The sequence below is a fragment of the Mustela erminea genome, chromosome 1, assembly GCF_009829155.1.
Source record: "Mustela erminea isolate mMusErm1 chromosome 1, mMusErm1.Pri, whole genome shotgun sequence".
Lineage (NCBI taxonomy): Eukaryota > Metazoa > Chordata > Mammalia > Carnivora > Mustelidae > Mustela > Mustela erminea.
Window position 1 is genome coordinate 140,774,025 of NC_045614.1, and position 24,371 is coordinate 140,798,395.

The 24,371-nt window shown below is 37.7% G+C and overlaps 1 protein-coding gene and 1 long non-coding RNA gene across 4 annotated transcripts in view; one reads left to right on the forward strand and one right to left on the reverse strand.

Moving 5' to 3' along the window:
- Positions 1 to 8,467, forward strand: part of GPR149 (G protein-coupled receptor 149) — a 61,584-nt gene extending 53,117 nt beyond the window's left edge. For both annotated transcript variants that reach the window (XM_032344398.1, XM_032344407.1), the window contains exon 4: positions 7,122 to 8,467. In XM_032344398.1, the coding sequence (XP_032200289.1) occupies positions 7,122 to 7,694 (573 nt within the window). In that variant the 3' untranslated portion in view covers positions 7,695 to 8,467. The remainder of the gene's footprint in view (positions 1 to 7,121) is intronic.
- LOC116591486 overlaps positions 1 to 24,371 on the reverse strand; it is a 180,317-nt gene that overhangs the window by 150,936 nt on the left and 5,010 nt on the right. For both annotated transcript variants that reach the window (XR_004286020.1, XR_004286021.1), the window contains one exon: positions 14,903 to 14,999. This is a non-coding gene — a long non-coding RNA (uncharacterized LOC116591486). The remainder of the gene's footprint in view (positions 1 to 14,902; positions 15,000 to 24,371) is intronic.

A 24,371-nucleotide genomic window follows, 5' to 3' on the forward strand; every position in this document is an offset into this window, starting at 1 on the left:
TAAACTGTATCCCAATTGGGACTCTTACTCTAAACAATCAAACTATCAGGGCAAAATTTTGAGAAAGTACCCTGCACACACCTTGTCTCCTCACTTCTAACCTAAAAACAGCACAAACCCCAAATGCAGCACAAACTCCAAACTGACTACCAAATTGAACTCTGAGCAATCATCATAGGCAACACACACTCAGTACCCTACCCCACACCCTGGATGCCCTTCTAGTAATATTTTGCACTCTCTGCCTTCTCTATTACCTAATACACTTCCATAAGCAAAATCATCAACATCATCAAAAAATTTAGATATATAAACCATTAAAGATGAAGTTCTCCCCCCATCTACTTTCAGCGGAAATAATTGTTTGGAATGTAGCCTTTCAAATCTTTTCTGTGCCTATAATACATACGTGTGCTGTGTGTCTATGTATCTTTTATTCCTACACATGTATAATTTGCTGAGTCATTTTATGGTAAATGTTTTTCTACAAGAAAATTGGATCATACTTTACATAGTGTTTTGCAACTTGCTATTATCACTCAAAATGTATTGAAATTATTTTACCCAGGCAGAATTTATAGCTTTACTTCATTCTTTCAAGAAAGTTTTCGAGTACATTTAGGTTATTTCTATTTGGGGACTTACAGCAGTGCTGAAATAAACAAATAATATGTGTGTTGATATTTGGTGATAGAACTGACTCACAGAAATAGGATGGCTGGTAAGTATATGTAGTTTTATTTTATAATCAAATACAATCAAGATGTACTCTAAAGATGGCATCTATCATTTTATTCATTTCTCTCTCTCACTTTTTTCTTTTTCTTTTCTTCTTCTTTTTTTTTTTTTTTGTGGAGGGTAATCTGAGATGCTAAAAATGACCCATTGTTTCTACTTATATTTTTTTGATTATTGGTGAAATCGAGTATGTTTTTTTATGTTTATTCTCCACTTGTTCTTCCTTTAATTGCTTTGCCCACTTCTTTTTTTCTCCTGGGATGTTTATCTTTCTATTTGGAGAAACTCTCTATGTAACTATTAAACTTTGTCCTATGTATGCTGCAAATATTTTCTCCTGGGATGCCATTTGTTTTTTATCTTTGCTTTCAGCATACATTTTTACATAGATATTTTCAGTTTTTCTGCAATCAAATCTGTCCCTCTTTTGTCACTTCTGCTTTTCATTCCAGATTTGTAAAGGTCTCCTTCACACAGCATTTTAAAAGAATTATTAAGACTCAAGAAATTATTTTTGCTTATAACATGAAAAGGAATCCAGTTGAATTTTGTAATGGAAAGCCATTTGATTCCTTTCTTATTTTGAAATGCCATCTTTGTGAAAGACTTTGTGATAGACTATATTTTGTTTCTTGACTGCTTAATTTATTATTTCTTGCAATTAACAATCTGTATTAATTACTGTAGCTTCATATCATGTTTGTAAATCTACCTTATTAGTCTACTTCCAAAATTTCCTGGTTATACATTTACTCTTGGTTATAAATCTGCAGATAAATCTTAGGAGGAACTTTTCATGTTCTAAAGTAAAATTTCATTGGTATTCTATTAAGTTTTTTATTTAAATTGTATTAAATCAATACAATAAAATAAATTCCCATATTTACAGTAGAATTTTTCCATGTGGAAATATTATTTCTTTTGTCTCCTATTTATTCAGGATATCTAATTATAGTGGGTTTTTTTTTTCATATATTCTCACACATTTCTATAATTTTGTTACTATTTTGAATGGAATATTTTTAAAATATATTTTTTAATTGGTAACTGTTATTGTTTTAACACTTACCTACAAATTAGCTACCTTACAAAACTCCCAAATTAGTTCTTTTCTAGAATCCCTTCTCTGGAATTTCAAAGCGTACAATATTTTCACATGAAAATTATGATTTTTTTTATTTGACAGAGATCACAAATAGGCAGAGAGGCAGGCAGAGGAGGGGGGAAGCAGGCTCCCTGCTGAGCAGAGATTCCCAATTTGGGGCTCCATCCCAGGACCCTGAGATCACGACCCGAGCTGAAGGCAGAGATCTAACCCACTGAGCCACCCAGGTGCCCCGAAGATTATGATAATTTTATTTTTCCTGCTCACTATTTCTTGACTGTTATCTAGCTAGGACCTCTAGAACAATGCTAAATAACTGCACTGATATCAAATATTTCTTTTCATCTATAAAAATTGAGCCCTGCCCAGGTCTCCTTTTCCCTCACTCCACCTAGGGTAAGAACACTTATTCCATATTCTTATAATTCTCCAGCCTGGATATATTGTAGTATGAGTCACGTGGAAATGCAATTGTTTATGAGCTTGGTATTTGTGTATTCTGTGAACCCAAGATATGACAACCTCTTCATTCCATTGCTATAGCCCTACCAGCTAACCCAGTCCTAATACTAGAGGTTCAGTTAGTCTGTTTTGCTTCCCATCTCTCTTCATTTTAGTCTGCCCTCCATATCCTTCCTAAAAGAGGTGGAAATTCTGTTCATTTTACACAAATTGTTAGATATCTCCCTGAATCTTTATCCCTTTACTTCTCCCTTCATTCAAGCTCTCATTTTCCCTCACCTGGAGGAGTGTTTCTTTAAATTAAACAATAGGTCTCTCTGAAAGAAAAAAAAATCTACGAATCTTACTGTCAAATCAAGTTCTTATGTTTTTGCTTTAAAATATACAAACAATATTTAGTAAAACTCCTTATATTTATAGTTCTTACACAAATCTAAAATCAAAAAAAATTTATACATTAAATATTTTCATAACCAGTAACATTAAAACTGCTAAATTGGCTTAAAGTGACAGTACCATTTTGCTGAAATTAACATGTGAATTTTGGATTAATAGTGCAAAGATGTATGCTCAGACCTGTTTTTTTTTAATAATTTATTTTTTATTTTTTTATAAAAATATAATGTATTATTAGCCCCAGGAGTACAGGTCTGTGAATCACCAGGTTTACACACTTCACAGCACTCACCATAGCACATACCCTCCCCAATGTCCATAACCTCACCACCTTCTCCCTCCGCCCCCCAAACCCTCAGTTTGTTTTGTGAGATTGAGTCTCTTATGGTTTGTCTTACTCCCAATCCCATCTTGTTTCATTTATTCTTTTCCTACCCTCCAAACCCCCCACATTGCATCACCACTTCTGCATAGCAGGGAGATCATATGATAGTTGTCTTTCTTCAATGGACTTATTTCGCTAAGCATAATACCCTCTAGTTCCATCCACGTCGTAGCAAATGGCAGGATTTCATTTATTCTGATGGCTGCATAGTATTCCATTGTGTGTGTGTGTGTGTGTGTGTATGTTTGTTTGTATCTTTAGGGTAAATACCCAGTAGTGCAATTGCTGGGTCATAGGGTAACTCTATTTTCAACTTTTTGAGGAACCTCCATGCTGTTCCCCAGAGTGGTTGCACCAGCTTGCATTCCCACCAACAGTGTAGGTTTTCTTTCTTTCTTTCTCCGCATCCTCGCCAGCATCAGATCTGCTTCTTTATAATCTGTCTCTGTGTTTTTACTTCTGTGACTGTCAAATGGAGACTATCCCTTTGAATAAGAATGCTATGCAGTGTAATTTTTTTAAAAAGGTTTATTTATTTGCGAGAGAGCCCAGACCCAGGTGCATGCAAGTGGAGGAGGAGCAGAGGGAGGGACTCTTTAAGCACACACCCTGCAGAGCATGGAGCCCAACATGGGGCTCTGGGGCTTAATCTCACAACCCATGAGATCATGACCTGAGCCAAAACTGAGTCTGACATTTAACCGACTAAGCCACCCATGTATCCCTCACAGTTTAATTTTGATAACTCAAGACTTTGTGCACTATTTCAGAATAACAGACTTCACACTTAGCTAAATTCTGGTGCTATGCAATTCTCAAATGCCACTTTTAATGAGATGTCATTTGATAACTCAGTAAAGGTTTTTGCTCATTTAAATTAGCATGAGAGCTACTGAAATCTGCATTATGTGGAAGGCAGCTATGCTCACCACTATACCACCAACGCAAATCTGCATTATGTGGATGTATAAAATCAGATGCAAAAAAATTCACATTAACTCTTCATCAGTGATGCAAGTTGGTACAGATAAAGATATGGTCATACTACTGATGCTCTAGTGAAGGTTCTTTTAAAATAGACATGCCAGTACTGCTGAGCACACTGTCTGATAACTCAGTTTTCTCATCCAATTTTCTTTTTTAAACTAAGTATATTACATAGGACTTTGTTTACACAGTATACCAAGTCAAAGAGAAAATAATTTTTTAAGCAATGAGTTGGGGTTGTTTTTTCTTCCTGCAGTAAAGTATGATTTAAGGAAGTCCAGCTTTCATATTACTAGCTCTCAGAATGAAGGACGTTATTTTTATAATTCACATTATTAAATGACAAATTTTCTGACTAAGTAATAACTCAGTCCATTTTTATTTTAAAAAACTGAAATTTCTGCCTTTGATAAAACTTTCTCTCAAGATGGAAAGTCTTTAATTTGGCTCTTCCACTCATGACTTATTATTCACAAAGCAAAGCTTTTAAAACTGCAAATCTTTTCTTAAGATCAATTTCAAATGCCAACCTGTATGAAATCTCTTTACGAAAATATGAATATATGAATATATGAAATCTCTTTACCAAAAGTGGTCATTCCTGGACTCCATAGAGCTTGGTTCCTATCTCTACTAAAATAGTTGGAACTAATTTTTTTTTCTTTCTTACATGCTTTTGTCACCCAACTATATCTGTGGGGTCTTTGAATGAAGAAATAGCATATTTATCTGTATACCCAATGCAAGTTCAGAATCTTGCACAAATACTACTTACTCCTTATGCATGGGGAATACATTCCAAGACTCCCAATGGATGTCTGAAACCACTGTTAGTACCAAACCCAATACATCCTATGTGTTTTTTTCTATACAGACATAGCTATGATAAAGTTTAATTCATAAATTAGGCACAGTAAGAGATGAACAGAAATAACTAATAATGAAATGGAACAATTATAACAGTATATAAGGTTTGTGAATGTGTTATGTCTCTCTCAAAACATATACTATATTCATTCCCTTCTTCTTGTGATGATGTGAGATGATAAAATACTTACATGATGAGATGAAGTGAGGTGAATGACATAAGCACTATGACACAGTGTTAGGCTACTACTGACCTTCTGATCATAGGGCAGAAGGAGGATCGTCAGCCTTCAGATCGCAGTTGATTATGGGTAACTGAAATTGTGAAAAGTCAAACTTTTGATAGGAAGGACTACTGCAATACTCAGCAAATGTTTAATGAAAGCATAAATTAAAAAAAAAATGAAGGCCATTTCCCCTTTGCCAAAAAGCTGTTACCACTCAAACAATGCTTTGGTACAGGAATGAATCTAAGTATTGCTCCTGTCTTTTCTGCTTCAGTCGCACATATGAAGTTGGTGAAGTTCTTTGTCTCAGCAGAAGGGTAAACTGAAATTTACAGTGTAAGTTTTCAAAGTTTTCAACCCTTTAGGGTACAAGGCCCTAAACTTAGGTTCTTAGGACCCTTTATGGATAAAGAGGATTCAAGATTTCTCCATAGAGAATAACTAAAAAAGACTAGTAACATGTCTTGTACACCCTAGACTATATTTTTCATTGTCCCTAAACTCAAAGAATTGGGCATGAAGGCACCCAAATGAATCTTATGATAAATCCTCCCTTAAAATTTTCTCTGAGTAGAAGAGAATCCAAATTGTAGTCCTGGGCTTCTTAAACCCACACTTAGGTCCAGATACAAAATGTTCAAGGCAAATAGGGTGACCGGCTATCCTGCTTTTTCTGGAACTGGGAAGTTTCCTGAGATGCAAGAATTTCAGTGCTAAAGCTGGCATAGTTATAGGCAAACAGAAAGGTTGGTCATCCGAAATTGGCAAAATACCATGAACCCTCATGCCAATTACTCTATAAAGACACATTTAAGGCAATCCAGTTGGTAAGTCAGCTTCTTAGATTATTGGCGCATGTATGAAAAGTGTTAACCATCTTCCTTCCCCTTCTTTTTCTGGACTACAGCATTTCTTTAATTAGGGATTGCAAACCTTACAATACAACAGAATCACTTGTTTAAAATAGACTGCTAGAACCCACCCCCAAAGTTTCTAGTTCAGTAGGTCTGGATAGGGGTCAAAAAAAAAATCTGCATTTCTTACAAGTTACCAGATAATGCTGATGATGTTAGTCTGGGGATCTAGCTTTGAGAGCACTGCTCAAGAAGTTTGGTACCTTCTGAGACTCACATGTAATCAAAAAAGAAAACAAGTCAACTGGAAGTATGAAGATATGAATCAATAGTATAAAACACAGTCTATTGTAAGAGTCTGTTTTCTTTAATTTCTTAAACCCTGATCAGTGGTAAGTACAGATTTTAAAAAATCTTAACATACAAAGTTTTAAGTAAAATATAGAAGTTTCTAACCTTCAAGAAAGTTTTTGCAGAGATGTGGGAGAGTTCTCTATTATTAGATTTACTTTAATGACTGTGATTTCTCCATGGAAAAGTGAGCACAGTGTAGCACTGTTCTGGGGACATTTGGTTCCTCTTCTGAATGCTCAAACCTAACAGCTGAATAATACTTTATACTTAATTTGAATCACAGTTTCACAATTATCATTCTCTATGACATACTAAACAGGAAAAAAAGAGCATTTTTATAACACAGTCTGCATTTCTTTCAACCTATGCAAACTTTTTAATGTAACAAAAATATAAAAGCAATTTCAGATTATATATATGCATTCCATTTTATGTTCATATTCTGCCTTTGGAAGCACTGACTGCTGCCCCCAACAATACACAAATTTTGCCATAAGCTACAGGAATATGTCCTTTATCTTCAGAGAAAGGTTCCTGACTGTCCTCATTTAGATATTATATTTGACCTAGGAGAAACTGAGCTATAGTGTTTTCATGGTAGAATTTAAATATCCCCGATAAAGGTTTCTAGGGAAATGGGTCTGAAATAGAAAAAACTCTATCATATTCATGAATAAAATAAATTTCTAGATGTCCTAATTTCAGAAACTAGTTTTCAGTAGTAACAATTTTGTTTTTGTCCCCAGCGTTCTGGTGGTGCCCTTGCCATTCCCTTGTGTGCATTCCAGGGGACTGTGTCTCTTCAAGCACCTACGGGGAAAACCCTCTCTCTTTCTACCTATGAGGTAAGTGCAGAAGGACAAAAAATAACCCCAGCCTCTAAGAAAATAGAAGTCTATCGATCCAAAAGTGTTGGCCATGAACCAAACTCAGAAGATTCTCCCTCCACATTTGCGGACACCAGTGTGAAAATACACTTGGAAGTTCTTGAAATTTGTGATAATGAGGAAGCCTTGGACACTGTGTCAATCATTAGCAACATCAGCCAGTCCTCTACACAGGTCAGATCTCCATCCCTACGCTACTCACGGAAAGAAAACAGATTTGTTTCTTGTGATTTAGGGGAAACAGCCTCATACTCTCTCTTTTTACCCACGAGTAATCCCGATGCTGATATCAACATCTCCATTCCGGACACTGTTGAAGCACATAGGCAGAACAGTAAAAGACAGCATCAAGAGAAGGATGGCTACCAGGAGGAAATCCAGTTGTTAAATAAAGCTTACAGAAAAAGAGAAGAAGAAAGCAAGTGTAACTAGTGATCATTTGGTCTAATAAAGGCAAAAACGGGTCTGCAAGTTCAAACTGCTGACCTAACACTTTTGTTCCGAGGCTATTTGATTTCCTTTATTACTTGTTGGTTTATATAAGATTCACAGATTTAGTAGTTAACTGTTTTTAGGGTAAGCAGCTGGAACTAGTATAAACACTTAAGTGCTTTTGATGTATTACCTGTAGATCACACACTGTGGTAATTAAAATTTGTATCTTATCTGATTCCTAAAGCTGTTTTCTAGATTAAATATCAGCCTCATTTACTAATGTTTTTGCCTGTTTGTCATCCTCAGAGTAAACAGAAAATTGCATAAATTCAATGAATATATTGTTCACATGCTCATGTTTCAACACGTAAGGCTGGCCTTTATTGCAAGGGGTAGGAAGATATTTTGGGAGTGGAAAAATGTAGCAAAACTCTGTGTTGTATTTAAAGAGAATTGTCTACATGTGTCTAGTAAATCAAGCTTATTACAGTTACTGCTTTAGCTTTATACCCATGTTTAAGAAATATATTTTCATGTAAAATGGCAAACTACCTAGCTTCCAACTTTGAAACATGCATGCCCATAGTCTGTAAATAGTAGTTTCCTTCATAAAGTAAAAATTGCTTACTAAATATTTTTCTTCCTTTCTCTCTTAAATCTAAGTATTTTCCTTTCATCTTTCCATTATGTCGATTCCCTTGAAACAAAATGTTGTATGTTACAAGTGGAATTAGTAGTCCATAACTCAAACATTATTGGAAAACGTTATAAATGTGCACATTATCATTTCTAGAATTGTTTTATTAGTAGTCCATAACTCAAACATTATTGGAAAAGGTTATAAATGTGCACATTATCATTTCTAGAATTGTTTTATCTGAATGGATATTGGGTAAAAACTCTGCCAGATTAAGTTTTGTTAGGTATGCTCAATTAGATTAACAAAGTTCTGGGTAAAGCCAAGGAAATCCACTAAGTAAAAAAATAAAAGTGTGTTTCTAAAGCTGCAGATTTGGCAAACTTTTTTAGCCATTCTTGAAGTATAGAAAATTTTCATACAAATATTATTCTAATTTTAGGTGCTTTTCAGGTTTTTTCCTAAAAGGCATGTATATCTCAAGCAAATTCAATATATTTTATTACATGAGTGTAAGGTATACATTTCGGCACTAATTTTAAAATGTGTTACATTGGGAAAAATGCAAGAATCACCTTATCAGGTTATTAGTAATGTATATTTCAAAAATTATGAAGTGATTTTACTTCAAAATGCTTTATTCTGATCTTTCTTTAAACATACATTAAATGTATTACTTAAATGTTTATTTTCCAAAGTTATTGAGTTGACATTTTACATGGTATTTGACTTTGTGCATGCCACACCTCACTCACATATCTCATTTACTATTTACAGACTGAGTGAATTATATTTTAAATGATTAATTTGGATTTATATTTTATTATACTGAATCAGAATTCTAAATTACTTTATATGGACTTTCAGGTTGTTTCACCTTGAGAAGATTTTTTTTTTTTTTTTTGCCATCAAGAACTCATTTTCGAAGTAATTATTTCACTGGACTTTATGTCTCTTTTACTCTCTCAATATCTCCTCTTCTAAACTTGGGAAGCAAAGGTAATGCCATTAGTAGAGTTTGTAAAGCAAACCTCAAATAATGTCTAATGTATAAATTCAAAATCAAATATGTTATTACAAATATACTTTATTTAAAATGCCTTTTTATATCCCTAAAATTGAGGGCTATTTTATTTCTTTAAAAGATTTATTAATTTTGGAGAGAGAGTGTGGGAGAGGGGGAGAGGGAGAAAGAGAATCCTGAAGGAGACTCCCCACTGAGCCCAGAGCCCAACTCTGCGGTGAACTGGGCTCAATCCTAGGACCATAAGATCATGACCTGAGCCGAAATCAAGCACCAGCTGCTTAACCAACTGAGCCACCCAGGTGCCCCTTAATGGAGGGCTATTTTAACATAATGACAAATGACCAGATCAATCAAATATTATAAATTAATGGCACTGAATGCCTGTTATAAAAACAGAAGTTGAATATTCTAATAATGTTTTGTAAAAGATAAACTTTGATATATTAAATTTAGATGTATAATTTTATGAAAGAGAAAGGCGATATTGTTCCCTTATGATTTTTGGCAGCAAGGAAATCAGAAACAGAATCATAATAAAACTGAAGAAAATAATAAAGATTTAAATAGAAATAAATCCTTTATAACTGGCATAGCTCTTTAATACAGAGGAGAAGATGATGGAAATCAAGATTTAAAGAGCACAAGAACTAGATTGGAAGACAGTAATACTCCTTCCCTCCTGTGTACTATTTTCTTTTCATTGGACTTGGGCCTATGCTGGGAGAACTGGAAAAACAAAAAACAAAACAAAACAAAAAACCCCAAACTAGGATATTCCCATTTAATTGCTCTTGGCTATTGAATTAACTATACACTGGATATACTTTAAAGTTCTGGTGTATTAGGGGTGGCTCAGTCACTTGAACATCTGCCTTCAGCTCAGGTCAGGGTCCTGTGATAGGGGCCCACATTGCCATTGTTGTTGTTGTCCAAGACAACTGTAGTTGAAGCTAAAGAAAAATCTATAGGGGCTATAAATATGCATTAATGGCTCCTCCCAATCCTTGTTTAGAAACAGTAAGGGTAGGTAAGCTACATCAGTATAAAGTCTACTTACTCTTTAAAGTAAAAATGTAAAAATGTGTTTCTGTAAGAAATACCCTTGTAGATATCTTGTACTTTTTAAATAGCTTACCCTGTTATATTTTATTAGTAGTAAGTACTATATTGCATATAGCTGATTTCTTTTCTCCATAAACTGATGAATCTGAAGACTAAAATTACTTATTATCTAATAAAAATATCACCATCTGGTGGTGACTTCTACAAACTGAAAAGACATATTTAAGACTCCCAGTTAATATAAACACATGTATAATCTCAAAGAGTTGTGACTGACAGAGGCAACCATTTTGAAGACCAAAGCATTATTTTGAATATAATAAAAACCATTTGGATATACATTATTTGGAAGCTTTTCTCAACATGGTTCTTTAGTATTGAATTTCATTAGATTTTGTCTAGGTTTCTTACTTATTCTATCTAGCCACTTTCATTAATTTATTCACCATAACATTTAATGAATACCTACTCTATGCTAGAAATTGTACTAGCTACTTAAGATTATGACTATGAACAAAAACAAAATGCACACCGCCCACACACACACGAAATGAGTTTGAACCTACTGCAAATTTAGAGAACACAGTCCACACAAGACTTCCCTCACTCCTGATACCCGGTGCAAGTTTAGTATATCCCCAAAACCACTATCAGTTTCCATAATTTCCTAGAAGGATCCACAGAACTCACATGAAATCTGTATTCTCACAGTTATAGTACACGATATAAACTAAAATCAGCTAAGAGAAGAAGAATATACAACAGAATCCAGAAAAAGTCTGAATGTGGACCTTCTGTTGTCTGCTCTCCATGGAGTCAAGGACAGCATCACTTTCCCAGATATCAATGTAAGACAACATACAAGGATTACTGCCAAGAAGGAAAGCTCATTTGAATCTTGGTGTTCAAGTTCTTTGTTGGGACTCCATCATGGTAGGAGTAGGGGTAAGCATGGTTCACTGCTCACATGACTGATTTCCAGCTCCTAAAGAAGTCAAGTTGATAACGAATGACACAAAGCTTCTACCTTAAATCACACTGTTACTATTTGGCTGATCCACAGCCCCAGACAAAGTCACTCTTATAAAGCGACATGCTTCAGGGTCTTAAAGGCAACCTCCCCAAGAGGGGGGAGAGCTCTTTTAGGATAGGTTAAGGTCCACACTATACATTTATATACCATACATATATAAATGTATGTATCTCAAGTAATGTTAAATGTATTGACAGAAAGTAGGTACTGGAGATAATAAAAATGATAAGAAAAAAATGAAAATAAGAGAACAATGATGGAAGGAGTTAGTTTTCCAAATATTTTGGTTAGGAAAGACTTCAGTGATAAGGTAATATTTTATCAATCAAATAAAGTGATAAATATATCTAGGGAAATCATAGTTCTAGCAAAGGGAACATCATATTCCCAGAACTGGGAGTATGCCTTTTGTATTTTGTGAAACCATGGAGGAGGTCAATGCAAATGCAGATAAGTGAGAAAGAGGAAAAAGCAATTGGAAATAAAGACAGATAAGGGCAGGGAGAGACATATCACTACTGCCTTGAAGATCAGGTATGGACTGTGAATCTAATTTTAAATTTGATTTAAAGGAAGTCATTGAGGGTTCTAAGCAAAGGAATGACATGTTTGAATATAAAATCACTGTCTATTGTTGTCAAGGGAAATGACCATGAAAGTACAATATGATTACAGAAGAAATAGGAGGCTATTTTAGTAGTCTGAGTTAGAGGTGATATTTGCTAGGATTAGGGTGATAGCAGTGGAGATGGTGATGGTATTGTATTCTAATTCAATAAATAGGAAGAATTTCCTTGGTTACTAAATAAATTACTCACTTCTTAAATGTTTTTTTATGGAGCCTGTAAATTGAGGAAAAAAATTACCTATGGCAATCTATTTTCTGTTAACACCTTGGAAAATCCCAGTGTTTCTAGTGTCTTTCATCTATCACAGAGACTAGAAGCCTGAAAAGTTTATTTTCCATTCTTTCTTGCCGGTGAGTTTCAGGTTTAGCATCTGCCAGAGAGAAGTATTTGTGCAAGATTTGGAGGACAAAGTTGAAGAAAAGCAGCAGCAGTTAAATGAATGTTCCTAACCAGTTGAGGCTTTTTCCTCTAAGACATGGTTTAGGAGTCTAGGATCTTTCTATCCTGCAGTTCCACCTTTTCAATTTTTATGATCATTATGTTCATCTGTATTAAGCTGGTAGGAGGAGAAAGGGCAAGGAGGATCCCGCAAGGACTGTTTCAGGGATGGCCTGGAAGAACAGAGGCTCAGCCACTGCAGATTCTGCTCTATTGGAGACATGTCAGTATACAGTCATCCTCAACTTCAAAAGAGACAGATATATATATTTATCCATGCGCACAGGAAGAACACACCTAAATTTGGTGAACAGCTAGCAACCAGTCTCTGCCACATGCTATGACCCTAACTAGACAATAATATACCATACTATAATAGAACATAAATAGTGCCCCCTCCCTGGTATCATGAGATGCAGAGATACTGCATACCATAATCCAAGAATGGTACATTTTCCCAAGTTTGAGTTATTTGGCTTTGAGTCTAGACCAGACTGTACTGCTCCAAACCTAGGTCAATTTGTTTATATGATTTCTTCTTCAGCTACAATACAAAGAAAATCATATTTACATGTCTTTCCTACAGTCTTGAGATCTCAACTTCAAAATACATAAAGAACACACGTGCAAACATTCACATATACAAAAACACATGTTTTGTGGGTTTTTTTGAGAATAAGCAGGGACTTGGCATTGGACAGTCAAAATCCCAATACAAAATGACTACAATGACAATATTTTGCAATATTATGTAGAACAGTTTAGATTCCTGGATTCATTTCATCTTGAAACACTTTATTAGAGGAAAATCTTTACCTTCGCATATGCATAGTCTCACTGAGTAACTTGTCCAGAAAAAAAGAAAAAAAAAATCAATCTCTGAAGCAAATTTTATTTCTGCCACTCAGCAGAAATACAATTCCCAGAAGCTTTAAAATGTGAGGATCAAAAAATACTAGGGTTTGGACAAATCCATGGTCCCCTGGTTACAGGAGTAAAGATCCATATCTACTTGCTTCATAGAAGACTTAAGACTTTGTATTTTCATTATTTAGATGAAAATTCATTGTTAAATTTTTTTTCCCTTGGAACTCATTCATAATATTCTTCCCCTGAACTCCCAGATTATCTGATTATCTGTTTAGAGAAAAATCCACTAATTTAATGAGATTATGTAGTTTTCAAGGGAAAGTATGTTATGCAAGATGCTCAAGAAGATCTTTAACATGGATCCTGGCATCCATTTTTTTTCCTTCTTTTTCCTTTCATGAGAAACAGATGGAATTAGCAGACAGTGACAATAATTCATAGTTAATGATGACAAAATGTCTGGTTTGCCTGAGCTGGTCCCAATTTACAATTGTTTTCCTGGCATAAAAATTAATAGCATTCTCTTTAACTTTTATAGAATTGGACAATAAGCTACACAATCACTCTATAGTTGTAAAGCAAGTTGCACCTAATCTGTATGTTTTTCCCCCCAAAACAAAGGATGCCTATAGTAAGTAAAAAGGAAACTAGGTAATGCCTATACATTTCCTGCTAAAAATCCTTCATTTACTTTTCATATTTCTATTAGAGAACTTTAAAAATACTCTATTTCTGTATTTTGCGTGAAATAAGAAAATTATGAAATAAGAAAATAAAGACTTACCCTGAAAGAAGGTAATAAAAGGGGGACAAGTATGTCATGCCTTCAGAAGCTTAACTTAAAGGTGAGGACACCCCACTCCTACTGCTAACTGTAAAGTGCCAAATAACAAAGAAAGCAGTACCTCTGGAGCCACTGAATGCTTGGACAATTAAATTCAAAGAGGACGCTGAAACAGATAATATCTGCATTTGAAAAAGAATAAAGGGGGACGCCTGAGTGGCTCAGTTGGTTAAGCGGCTGCCTTCGGCTCAGGTCATGATCCCAGCGTCCTGGGATCGAGTCGGCATCGGGCTCCTTGCTCGGCAGGGAGCTTGCTTCTCCCTCTGCTTCTGCTTGCCTCTCTGTCTGCCTGTGCTCACTCGCTCGCTCTCCCTCTATGCCTGACAAATAAATAAATAAAATCTTAAAAAAAAAAAAAAAGAATAAAGGGACAGAAAAATTCTCTGATCTTTGCCTTTTATTGAAATATTTACAGTTCACTGTAACTAAAAGCATCAGAGTATGCTCTGAACCAGAGCACTGGTTATGTTAACTTTTCTCCTGCAAATTTCTCTACTCTTCTCCATCCTACTCTCTTGCACCAAGAGACTGACTTGCACCAACCATGTAAACAGAAGCAAATGCTCTCTGGGTTTGGACAATGGGGACTTCCAGCAAGAGATCAGAGACAAGGAAGAGAGTGAGGTGAGGAAATTTATTCCTCTTCACCTTGGACTGGATCTTACCTTTTATCAGCAGTCACTGCTTCTTACAGAAAGCTGACCCTATGACATTTTCTTCCAGGATGCCGGTACTCATTCCCTTTCTTCATTCACCTGGGGCCTAGAAATAATAATATCTCTGTTGCTACTAATTCCAGCTTAATGAAATCTTTTATAGTTCCTTTAAAAGATTTCTTGTACTTGTATACATACTTATAACACGTATATATACAAATGTTCTCTGAAATACCTTATTTTAAGATTGTTACCTGTTTGTTTTTTTTTTAAGATTTTATTTATTTATTTGACAGAGAGAGAAAGTGAAAGAGAAGTAGGCAGAGGGGGAGAGGGAAAGCAGGCTCCCCGCTGAGCAGAGAGCCCAATGCAGGGCTCCATCCCAGGACCCTGAGATCATGACCTGAGCCGAAGGCAGAGACTTAACCCACTGAGCCACCCAGGCACCCCTGTTTTCTTTTTTTTAATATACATTTTTCAAAGATTTTACTTATTTATTTGACAGAGATAGCAAGAGAGAGAACACAAGCATTGGTGAGCTGGAGAGGGAGAAGCAGGCTCCCCGCTGAACAGGGAGCCCAGTGTGATGTCGAACTCAATCCCAGGACACTGGGATCATGACCTGAGCTGAAGGCAGACACCCATCTATTTTCTATAGAGACTATAACTGACATATCCACAATCTACAACCTTTCAAGTGTGTAACTATCTTGGCTGTATAGTGGAAAGAGCCTTGGGCTAGGAATCAGAAGGCTTAGTTTCAACCTCTATTCTGATTCTAACTCTACCACTGTTTGAACTACACTTGAACTCTCCAGAGCTCTGTAATTCTTGAGTGGATGTTAGAAAGATTAGGGATGAAGAGAGCCCAAGCAGATAAGATTATCTGTAAAATCTTTTAGTCATACCATTATTTATAAAATTTTTAAATACTAAATGAAGGTTAAGAATCTGCAACTTCTCTGAAACCCTACTTCTATGAAAACCGTACTATGATGAAGATATGATTCTCTTCTTTGTTCAAGAAGAATACTTGATGGATCTAGGTAGAACACAGGTTTGGTGTTCTTAGATCAAGACACTTCAGGTTTTACCAATTTTATTTAATATTTTTTTTGTTTTCTTATAAACATATAATGTATTATTAGCCCCAGGGAGTGTTTACCAATTTTAGAATGAAGACCAGGACAAAATCCTGACTCATCTAAAAGTAAAGTAAAAAAGGTAAATTCCATAGAAGTCAGAGAAGCAAGGAAACTGGTGATAGGAGCTGACAAAATTGGCATAAAGGAGGACAGATCAATTTGAGATAATGAAAAAGTAAAAAATCTCGGGACACCTAGGTGACTCAGTGGGTTAAGCTGCTGCTTTCAGCTCAGGTCATGATCCCAGGGTCCTGGGATCGAGTCCCGCATCGGGCTCCTTGCTTGGCAGGAAGCCTGCTTCTCTCTCTGCCTCTGCTTGTTTGTGTGCTAGCTCACTAGCTCTCTCCCTCTGAGACAAATAAATAAAATCTTAAAAAAAAAAAAGAAGAAAAGAAAAGAAAAAGTAAAATCTCCCAGAATTCCAGGGGAATACAGGGATTTAATAATTAATTTTCTCTTTAGCACAGTGGATATACTAAAAACTATAACCAGAGATTTAAAAAATATTCAAAATATGGTGTACTTTCAAAGTGGTAAGCAGAAAATATGTTGAAAGCTGAGATGAAGGAGAGAGGTCAAAATTTAAACACATCTTCCCCTCCCTTCCGCCTTCACCCATATTCTCTTATAATGTAAGACTTCCTTCTTTTTTTTACTTCTTAGGTATTGATGAGGGAGCAGGAGGCTGGGTGAGAACGGAGCAGGGGCTGGCGCCTTGCACCCCCTCTCCACCCACTCCCCTTGGTAATATGTGTGACATTTCACAGACACCCCTGACTGCCCTAAAAGAAGAGCAAATGGTTATCTTGCAGAGATCACAGTCCTGCAAGGCAGGAGTCTCTCTTGGTTTACAAATGTCCTTGAGATTTACAACAAAGAAGTTGCCTTATCAATAGCCCAATTTCCAAAGATACATAACTCAGTTCCTCAAGCCCTAACGTCACCCTCCCCTCCATAAAAAACCAAAGGAGACGGAGGTAGAAGTAAAAGTAAATAAAGTTAAATTTCTTTTAAAACCTAAATCTCACTAACAAGGACGTTTGATAGCAGGAATGTAACATTCCACCAGGAGACTCCCAATTGTCTTTATGTTAGTGCCTCATTAGAGGGAAAGTGGCCTTGGCTTGATAGTAACCAGGCCTTCAATATCCTGACAGTCTTCTTTACCCCAATAGCCCTTCTGAACAACCCTTTGTCCTCACCTACCCAACTCCTGTGTATATAACCAGCCACTCCTCACAACCCGGGGCAGCAGCATCTCTGTCTGCCCACGGGTCCTGTCCCCGTGCTTTAATAAACCACCATTTTGCACCAAAGATGTCTTAAGAATTCTTTCTTTAGTCGTCAGCTCCGAACCTCACCCCACCGAACCTGACTTAGGTTCTGGAACTTCATCATTTTTGGCGAGCCAGCCAGGAGATTTATGAGTCTTTACATTTGGACTCTGAGCTTCGGTGCAAAATTGGTGAGTACTTTCTCCCCTTTTCCTTTACTCTCATTCCAGGGCTTTTTCAAGGAGTATGGTCTTATTGGAACACTTGCATGTCAATTGCTCAGGCTGTAATCCTCTAGCCCGTGGCTACTCTACGGGGAGGAGAGCGTCTGCCTTTTGGCTGTAAGCTAGTACCCTGGCCGGAATGGCAATAAGACCCAGAAACTTGATGGCCTCACTCTATTCCTGTTCTTATAGAAAGTTGTCTCTCTTGGGCACGGGACAGCCAACTAAGTCACCAGGACGGCTGCCAATCTTAAGACTCCCGTGTGAGGTTTCCTCCTGATTGATCTAATGTGATCCCCTCCACATCCCTGGTCTAGCCACTTCTGGCCGCGAGACCTCCACTGGGAGCCGGCCGAAACCAGTACCCGATTGAATTAAAACGCAACCGGGGACCGTTTCCTAGGGAAGTTGGCTGTAAGGACCACATGTGTTGGAATGTCGCTTAGACCATGATGGATTTCAGTCTTTACTGTTTCTCGTCAGTGTCTTCTGCAAACCGCCTAAAGCTATGGAATTGGGTAATTTCCCCTTGCCAAACTTTTCTAGTATTTCCATGGGTTAAAATGGCAAAACAGTATGCAGTCTTCAGGACAGACAATGAGCATGGCATGGCACAGCGTTTTGGTCCATTCACCAGGCACCCATCAGCAGCCTAGGATGCGATGGGGAAGTGGAGGGACGCCGGCACCCCTCCAGGGCCTTTTATGGCAGGAATGTCTTCCTAGGGAAGGCAGGATGGTGATCAATAGCGATATCTTGAGGGATGCCTCTGGTCGCTTTTGACACACAGGAACCTCTGACATATCCTGCGTGGGACGCTACCCAGGAGTCAGGGGGGATTTGGTAATGGACCTTCTTTACTTTTCTGGAAGCATGGCCTCAGTAGGCTTCCTCAGTTCCCAAGAACTCTACCTTGGGGTGCCTTTTAACCCACTGGAAATAATTTGGATTGCAAAACTTAGGAAAGGACTGAGCTCCTGTAACACTGCATGGCCTCAGTGGGATCTATCAGTTAGATCTCCTCTGCAGGAAGCAGGGCAAATGGACCTAGGATACCTTCACCGCTCATACCTAGGCCTTCATTGCTCTGCACCAGGACCCCAAGTAAGGGGCTTTTGCGGAATGTGTTTGCCCAAATGAGTCAGCTAGTAAACTTTCTCCTGACACATTGGATGATAATTACGTAAATAAGCCTTCTTCTAGTAAACCCAGGTTGCTGGGCCATCCCTAGCAAAGGGGACTCTGGCTTTATTTCTCTCTGTTTCTCCCAATAGATGTGGGGGCTTCTCTCTCACTCACTTCCCGTGTTAATGGCTATAAGTGGAGCCAACTGGGGTTAGTCTAACTCGAGACAGAGACCATAAGGAATATTCCCAAGCAGCTGCCGAAACTCTCTTTGTTTCGGGGAAGTTTCCCTGTGTTCTCTGGCCGACTTGGACTGCTTAGCCCCTCCCCCCTTGCTGGTGGGAAAGCATGGCGTCTGCTCCTCTGTTGGGCCTTATGAGCTCTAAAACCGGGAATCCTTTCTCTGCCTCCTGGCAGCACTTTGTTTCCTCTGTTTCCCCTTCTCCTGTTTCTGCACCAAGGTGCGTGCAGCCTGCATGACTAGCCTCTAGATCATGCACCACGGCTCCTCTCTTCACTGTCAAGGAGCAAGAAGAGCAGCCCCTGGACCTAACACCTCCCCACTCCAGATCTTCCCACGCATGTCTCAGGTAAACATTCAAAGTGGAGTGGGTCCAGGTGGAACATAAATCAGAGTTGGAACTAAGTTAAGTTTGTTGGTTTAATTAAGATAAGACGTGTCTTTGAAGTTACAGCAGTAAATGTGAAACTTTTATTCTATCAAAGTTTACTGAAGGTCAGATAAGCTTGTGTTATTTGTTAAAATTTGTTAGTAAAGAAATGACTAAACTGATGGTTAATTGTCTGTCTCAAAGTTCTAATGGGTAATTGCTGAAGTAACTTTCAAAGTCTTTGGTAACCTGAAAGTTTTAAAGTTTTGCTTGGATGACAAATGGAATTAAATTGTGGACATCTAGGTCTTAACCAAACAGGATAAAATGCTAAGTCGTTAATTACTGGACGTAGGTTTGTGCTTTTGACTTCTTACTGCAAAGAAACTAAGAGTATTTAAATCTGCTGGTAAACTTGTTTGCCACTTAACTGATTCATAAATTTGCCACCTGAAGAATTCTGTTGTAGCAGTTCACAATTGGTTAATAACTAAAGGTGTTTCTAAGAATACAAAGTTCTGCTTAGTGTAACTAAGACTGATGGAAATAAAGGGAAACTCTGTATGTAGGAAAGTAGGAGATATGTAAGAAAGACTTAAGGAATGGGAATACATTTTGTTGAAGGTAAAGGAAGGTAATTTTGTCCTAAATGAGATGGTTGTTTGGAAGGAAATGGCTTGGGACAAAATCTGAATGCAAAGGAAAGTTGTAGAAGGTTTGTGAAGGGAAATCTTCAGAAAAGGAATTTTAGCTATGGTCCAGAATGGACTAAGATCGAAATGAATGGGTTTTAAAGGTACATTGGTACAACACTGAAATTGTCTCTGTTCAAAAGGACAATGTTTTCTTAGATCAATTGATCTGCTGTTAAGAAAATGTAAATGGTTTTCTCTTTGCCTTCCCAGAAAAACCAGTTTCTATGTTTTGTTTTATCAGGTGTTTAACATCCCTAATTATATTTAGGCGTGTGCTTTAAAACTTCATAAGATTTTAGCAAATGTTGACAAGACTTAAATTGTAAATCTCTTTAACTCAGGCTTTTCCTTGATACGTGAAGTTGCTCATGAAGTACTACTGAACCAGTGATAAACCTTGGGTTACATTTGGGAAAATGCTATAACTATTCTAGAGATTCTATGCACTTCCTAAAGTTTTAATGTTTTGAGAGATCATCGCTTGATATTGTAATTATGGGAATGTTATGTGTCACAGAAATTGTAACCTGATTTTCTTGCAGCTAAATTGTAAACTCCCATGTCTCTTTAGCTCTAACCATATCCATTCTGAGTTTTTGTCATTTATAATTGTTTTAATTTTCTTGTAAAATGAGTTTTATCTTCAAGGAGATTCCTATAAAGGACTTTCAGGACAAATACAGATATTTGATATACTTGAAAATCCTAAGACTGAAATGAAAATCCTAAGACTAAAGCCACAGTCACCAGATTTAGTAACATGGGACTAAATGAACTAAAAGATTATAGTGTTGTGTCTCTTAATGTTTTGTCTTATTTTAAACATTGCCGGTTCTCTCTAATGTTTGCTCTTCCAGACTAGGGATACTTTTTCTTAAGTTATCTGTAACTTACAGAGATGTAAAAGTGCTCAAGGCATTCAAATTTTCTCTCTATATGAACCCTCTGAAACCAAAGGTCTCAGTAAGCATTCTTCCATGGCAATCAGTCATTTGCATAAGTTCAATAAGAATCTGTTCTCCTTGTAACAGGACACCATTGGAAACTGGTTATTTTACCAAGGCTTTGACTGGGATGTCATATTTGAAAAGACTCAGATATGACCAGACAGTTTAAAGGAACTAAGGTTGACTTTATGAAACCTGGAGCCATAAAGCCCCTTGGGACTGTTGGCCTGATACCTTGCTTACAGAGTTCCCAGCAGCCTCACCAGGTGAGTAAAGAATGTCACTCCTTGGTAGGTGCAATCTCATGAAGAGGCATTCGCCCAAATCGACAGGTATTACAGGCATGCCTGATGGCAAGTACAGGGCTTGGCTTCTGGCCCAGAAAGGCTACTAAAAGTTCAACCTAGAGATTCCTTATAAGAAGTTCCAGCAAAGCGGACTCTAAAAGATCTATTGATCACACTCAACTGTTCTTGCTGAGCTTATGTAAATAATAGGCCAAGTTTGTTAAAACTGGACTTGTTTCACAAGTGAATTAGTCCTGATTTGGCTATCTCTGTAAATGAGGGTTATTTTAGAGAGAAAAATTGTGTTTTAGTAACACACCTTTATGGATGTTAAATTCTAGATTTGATTGTCTTTAAATGTTTGTTTACCTAAGCTAAACAATTTGAGGTAAACTTCAGAGAAGTTACACAATAGCTCATTTAGATGATCTTCTTGCTTTTTTATTTTGTGGGGATATTAGTAGAACCCCCTCACACATGATTAAACAACTGGAAAATGGGATTGATTCCCCTACAGTTGTATAACTTAACCAACACCTTATGCGTGGCTGGGATAATGAAATTGCCTAAAAGCCAGCCTATTGCACTCCATAGGATTAACTATGGACTTGTGGAGACAATGGATGACCCCACTTTCTTTACGAGAGTGGATTGTATGATGCATGGGGGACTCCCCTTATCTCTTGACAAGTTTTCTCCCACTTGACAATGATCCTCTGTAATCAGGATATTGTTAAGGCTGGACCACTCAAAGGTCGTCTTATTGGTTTCATCCCTTAGTCATATTTATCCTAGAGGCCACCTCTGTTGGGATGCAATTGCAAATAGATGCTTTAGTGAAACCTAGAACAGCCGCCCTCATAAAAGAGCCTCAAAGCTCACTATGGGACAGTCCCTGACTGTAATGATGTCACATCAGGTCCAGATTTGTCTTAGAAGCCAAAGGCCACCAATGGATGATGGAGGCCAACTTATTAAATACTGGGCTACACTAACAGATATGCCAGAAATAATACTTAAAACCTGTCAAACTTTAAACCTAGTTACCTGTATGCCTGAACCTGACCACTGTACTTCTTTCTCTATAGAGCAAAAATGTTCAAAGGTTATTGATCTTGCTTACTCTATTTGTCCAGATTTAAGATGCCCCTGTTAAAAATACGAATGACAGTTGGTTTTCTGATGACAATAGTTTTCATAAAAAAATAAGATAAGCTAGGTGTGCCATAGTGCTCACTAGCAATTTGCAATTGCCAAAGCCTAAAAATAAACATTAACACTGACTCCACATATGCTTTCCTGGTACTACATGCCCATGGAGCTATTTGGAAGGAAAGGGGATGCTATCAAGCCATAACTCCCCAATCAAATGTGGGCCTAAGTTACAAAACCCTCCTTATCACTATACTAAGGATGGCATATATCAAATCTGGGATACATATCTGTGGCTTACACCCACGATTGGACGGCTCAGTCAGAAGGCAGTTTTATGCTGGGAACAAAGAAATCATATGTATGATACTTGGGCAAATAACACACGACATCTAGGATGGCTGTCATTAGAAATGTGTTCCCAAGTAATAGTACTCCAGGCTACTGACTGGTTTGCTACTGACTGGGCAAGGCGACCTGGCATCAGATGACCAGCTCCAAACGGAACCCACTGGATATGTGGAACCAACCTGTGGCCCTGGCTTCCTCCAGGGTGGATAGGACGCTATACTTTAGGATTTGCCTGGATTCATGGGCGCATTACTAAAACCATTACAACTCCAGCTAATCTCCCCAACTTGAAACAAAGATGGACACGATCTGTTTTAAATGGTATGATCACTTAGCATCCATTTTTGTTCCATCTGCAAGACTAGAGGATGTCATGTGGCATGTAGAAGCCCTTAATAAATACACTACAAAGGCACTCAATGATTCACTAAATAGCATCTCCCTACTTAATACCGAAGTGTCACAGATACGCAAGGCAGTCCTACAAAATAGGATGGCCTTAGATGTCCTGACAGCAGCCCAGGGTGGCACATGTGCAATTATCAAGACAGAATGTTGTGTGTACATTCCAGACTATCACAAAAATGTCACAGGAACCTTAATATGTTGCTTTGTTCAGTGTTTCTCTACTTGGTGCCGAGACTCCATTGCTGCAATGACTTCACCACGACAGATGATCCTTACCACGCGCAAAGACACTCCTTCACTGTCACCGCTGGATTCAGCTGCCTCCACCTTCCGTAACTCCCCTATACATTCCTCCACTGATCAATGTTGACCTGAGTAGGTAGGGACAGCTCTACGCCCCTATTCAGCAGGAAGAAGTTACAGAAGATGAGACCTTCCACCTTCAACCACCTTAAAGATTTAAGGGTCAAAATTGTTCAGGGGGGAATGATGAGGGAGCAGGAGGCTGGGTGAGAACGGAGCAGGGGCTGGCGCCTTGCACCCCCTCTCCACCCACTCCCCTTGGTAATATGTGTGACATTTCACAGACACCCCTGACTGCCCTAAAAGAAGAGCAAATGGTTATCTTGCAGAGATCACAGTCCTGCAAGGCAGGAGTCTCTCTTGGTTTACAAATGTCCTTGAGATTTACAACAAAGAAGTTGCCTTATCAATAGCCCAATTTCCAAAGATACATAACTCAGTTCCTCAAGCCCTAACGTCACCCTCCCCTCCATAAAAAACCAAAGGAGACGGAGGTAGAAGTAAAAGTAAATAAAGTTAAATTTCTTTTAAAACCTAAATCTCACTAACAAGGACGTTTGATAGCAGGAATGTAACATTCCACCAGGAGACTCCCAATTGTCTTTATGTTAGTGCCTCATTAGAGGGAAAGTGGCCTTGGCTTGATAGTAACAGGCCTTCAATATCCTGACAGTCTTCTTTACCCCAATAGCCCTTCTGAACAACCCTTTGTCCTCACCTACCCAACTCCTGTGTATATAACCAGCCACTCCTCACAACCCGGGGCAGCAGCATCTCTGTCTGCCCACGGGTCCTGTCCCCGTGCTTTAATAAACCACCATTTTGCACCAAAGATGTCTTAAGAATTCTTTCTTTAGTCGTCAGCTCCGAACCTCACCCCACCGAACCTGACTTAGGTTCTGGAACTTCATCAGGTATCAGGGGTTTTCATTACTTTATGTCATCTTTCTTAAGGC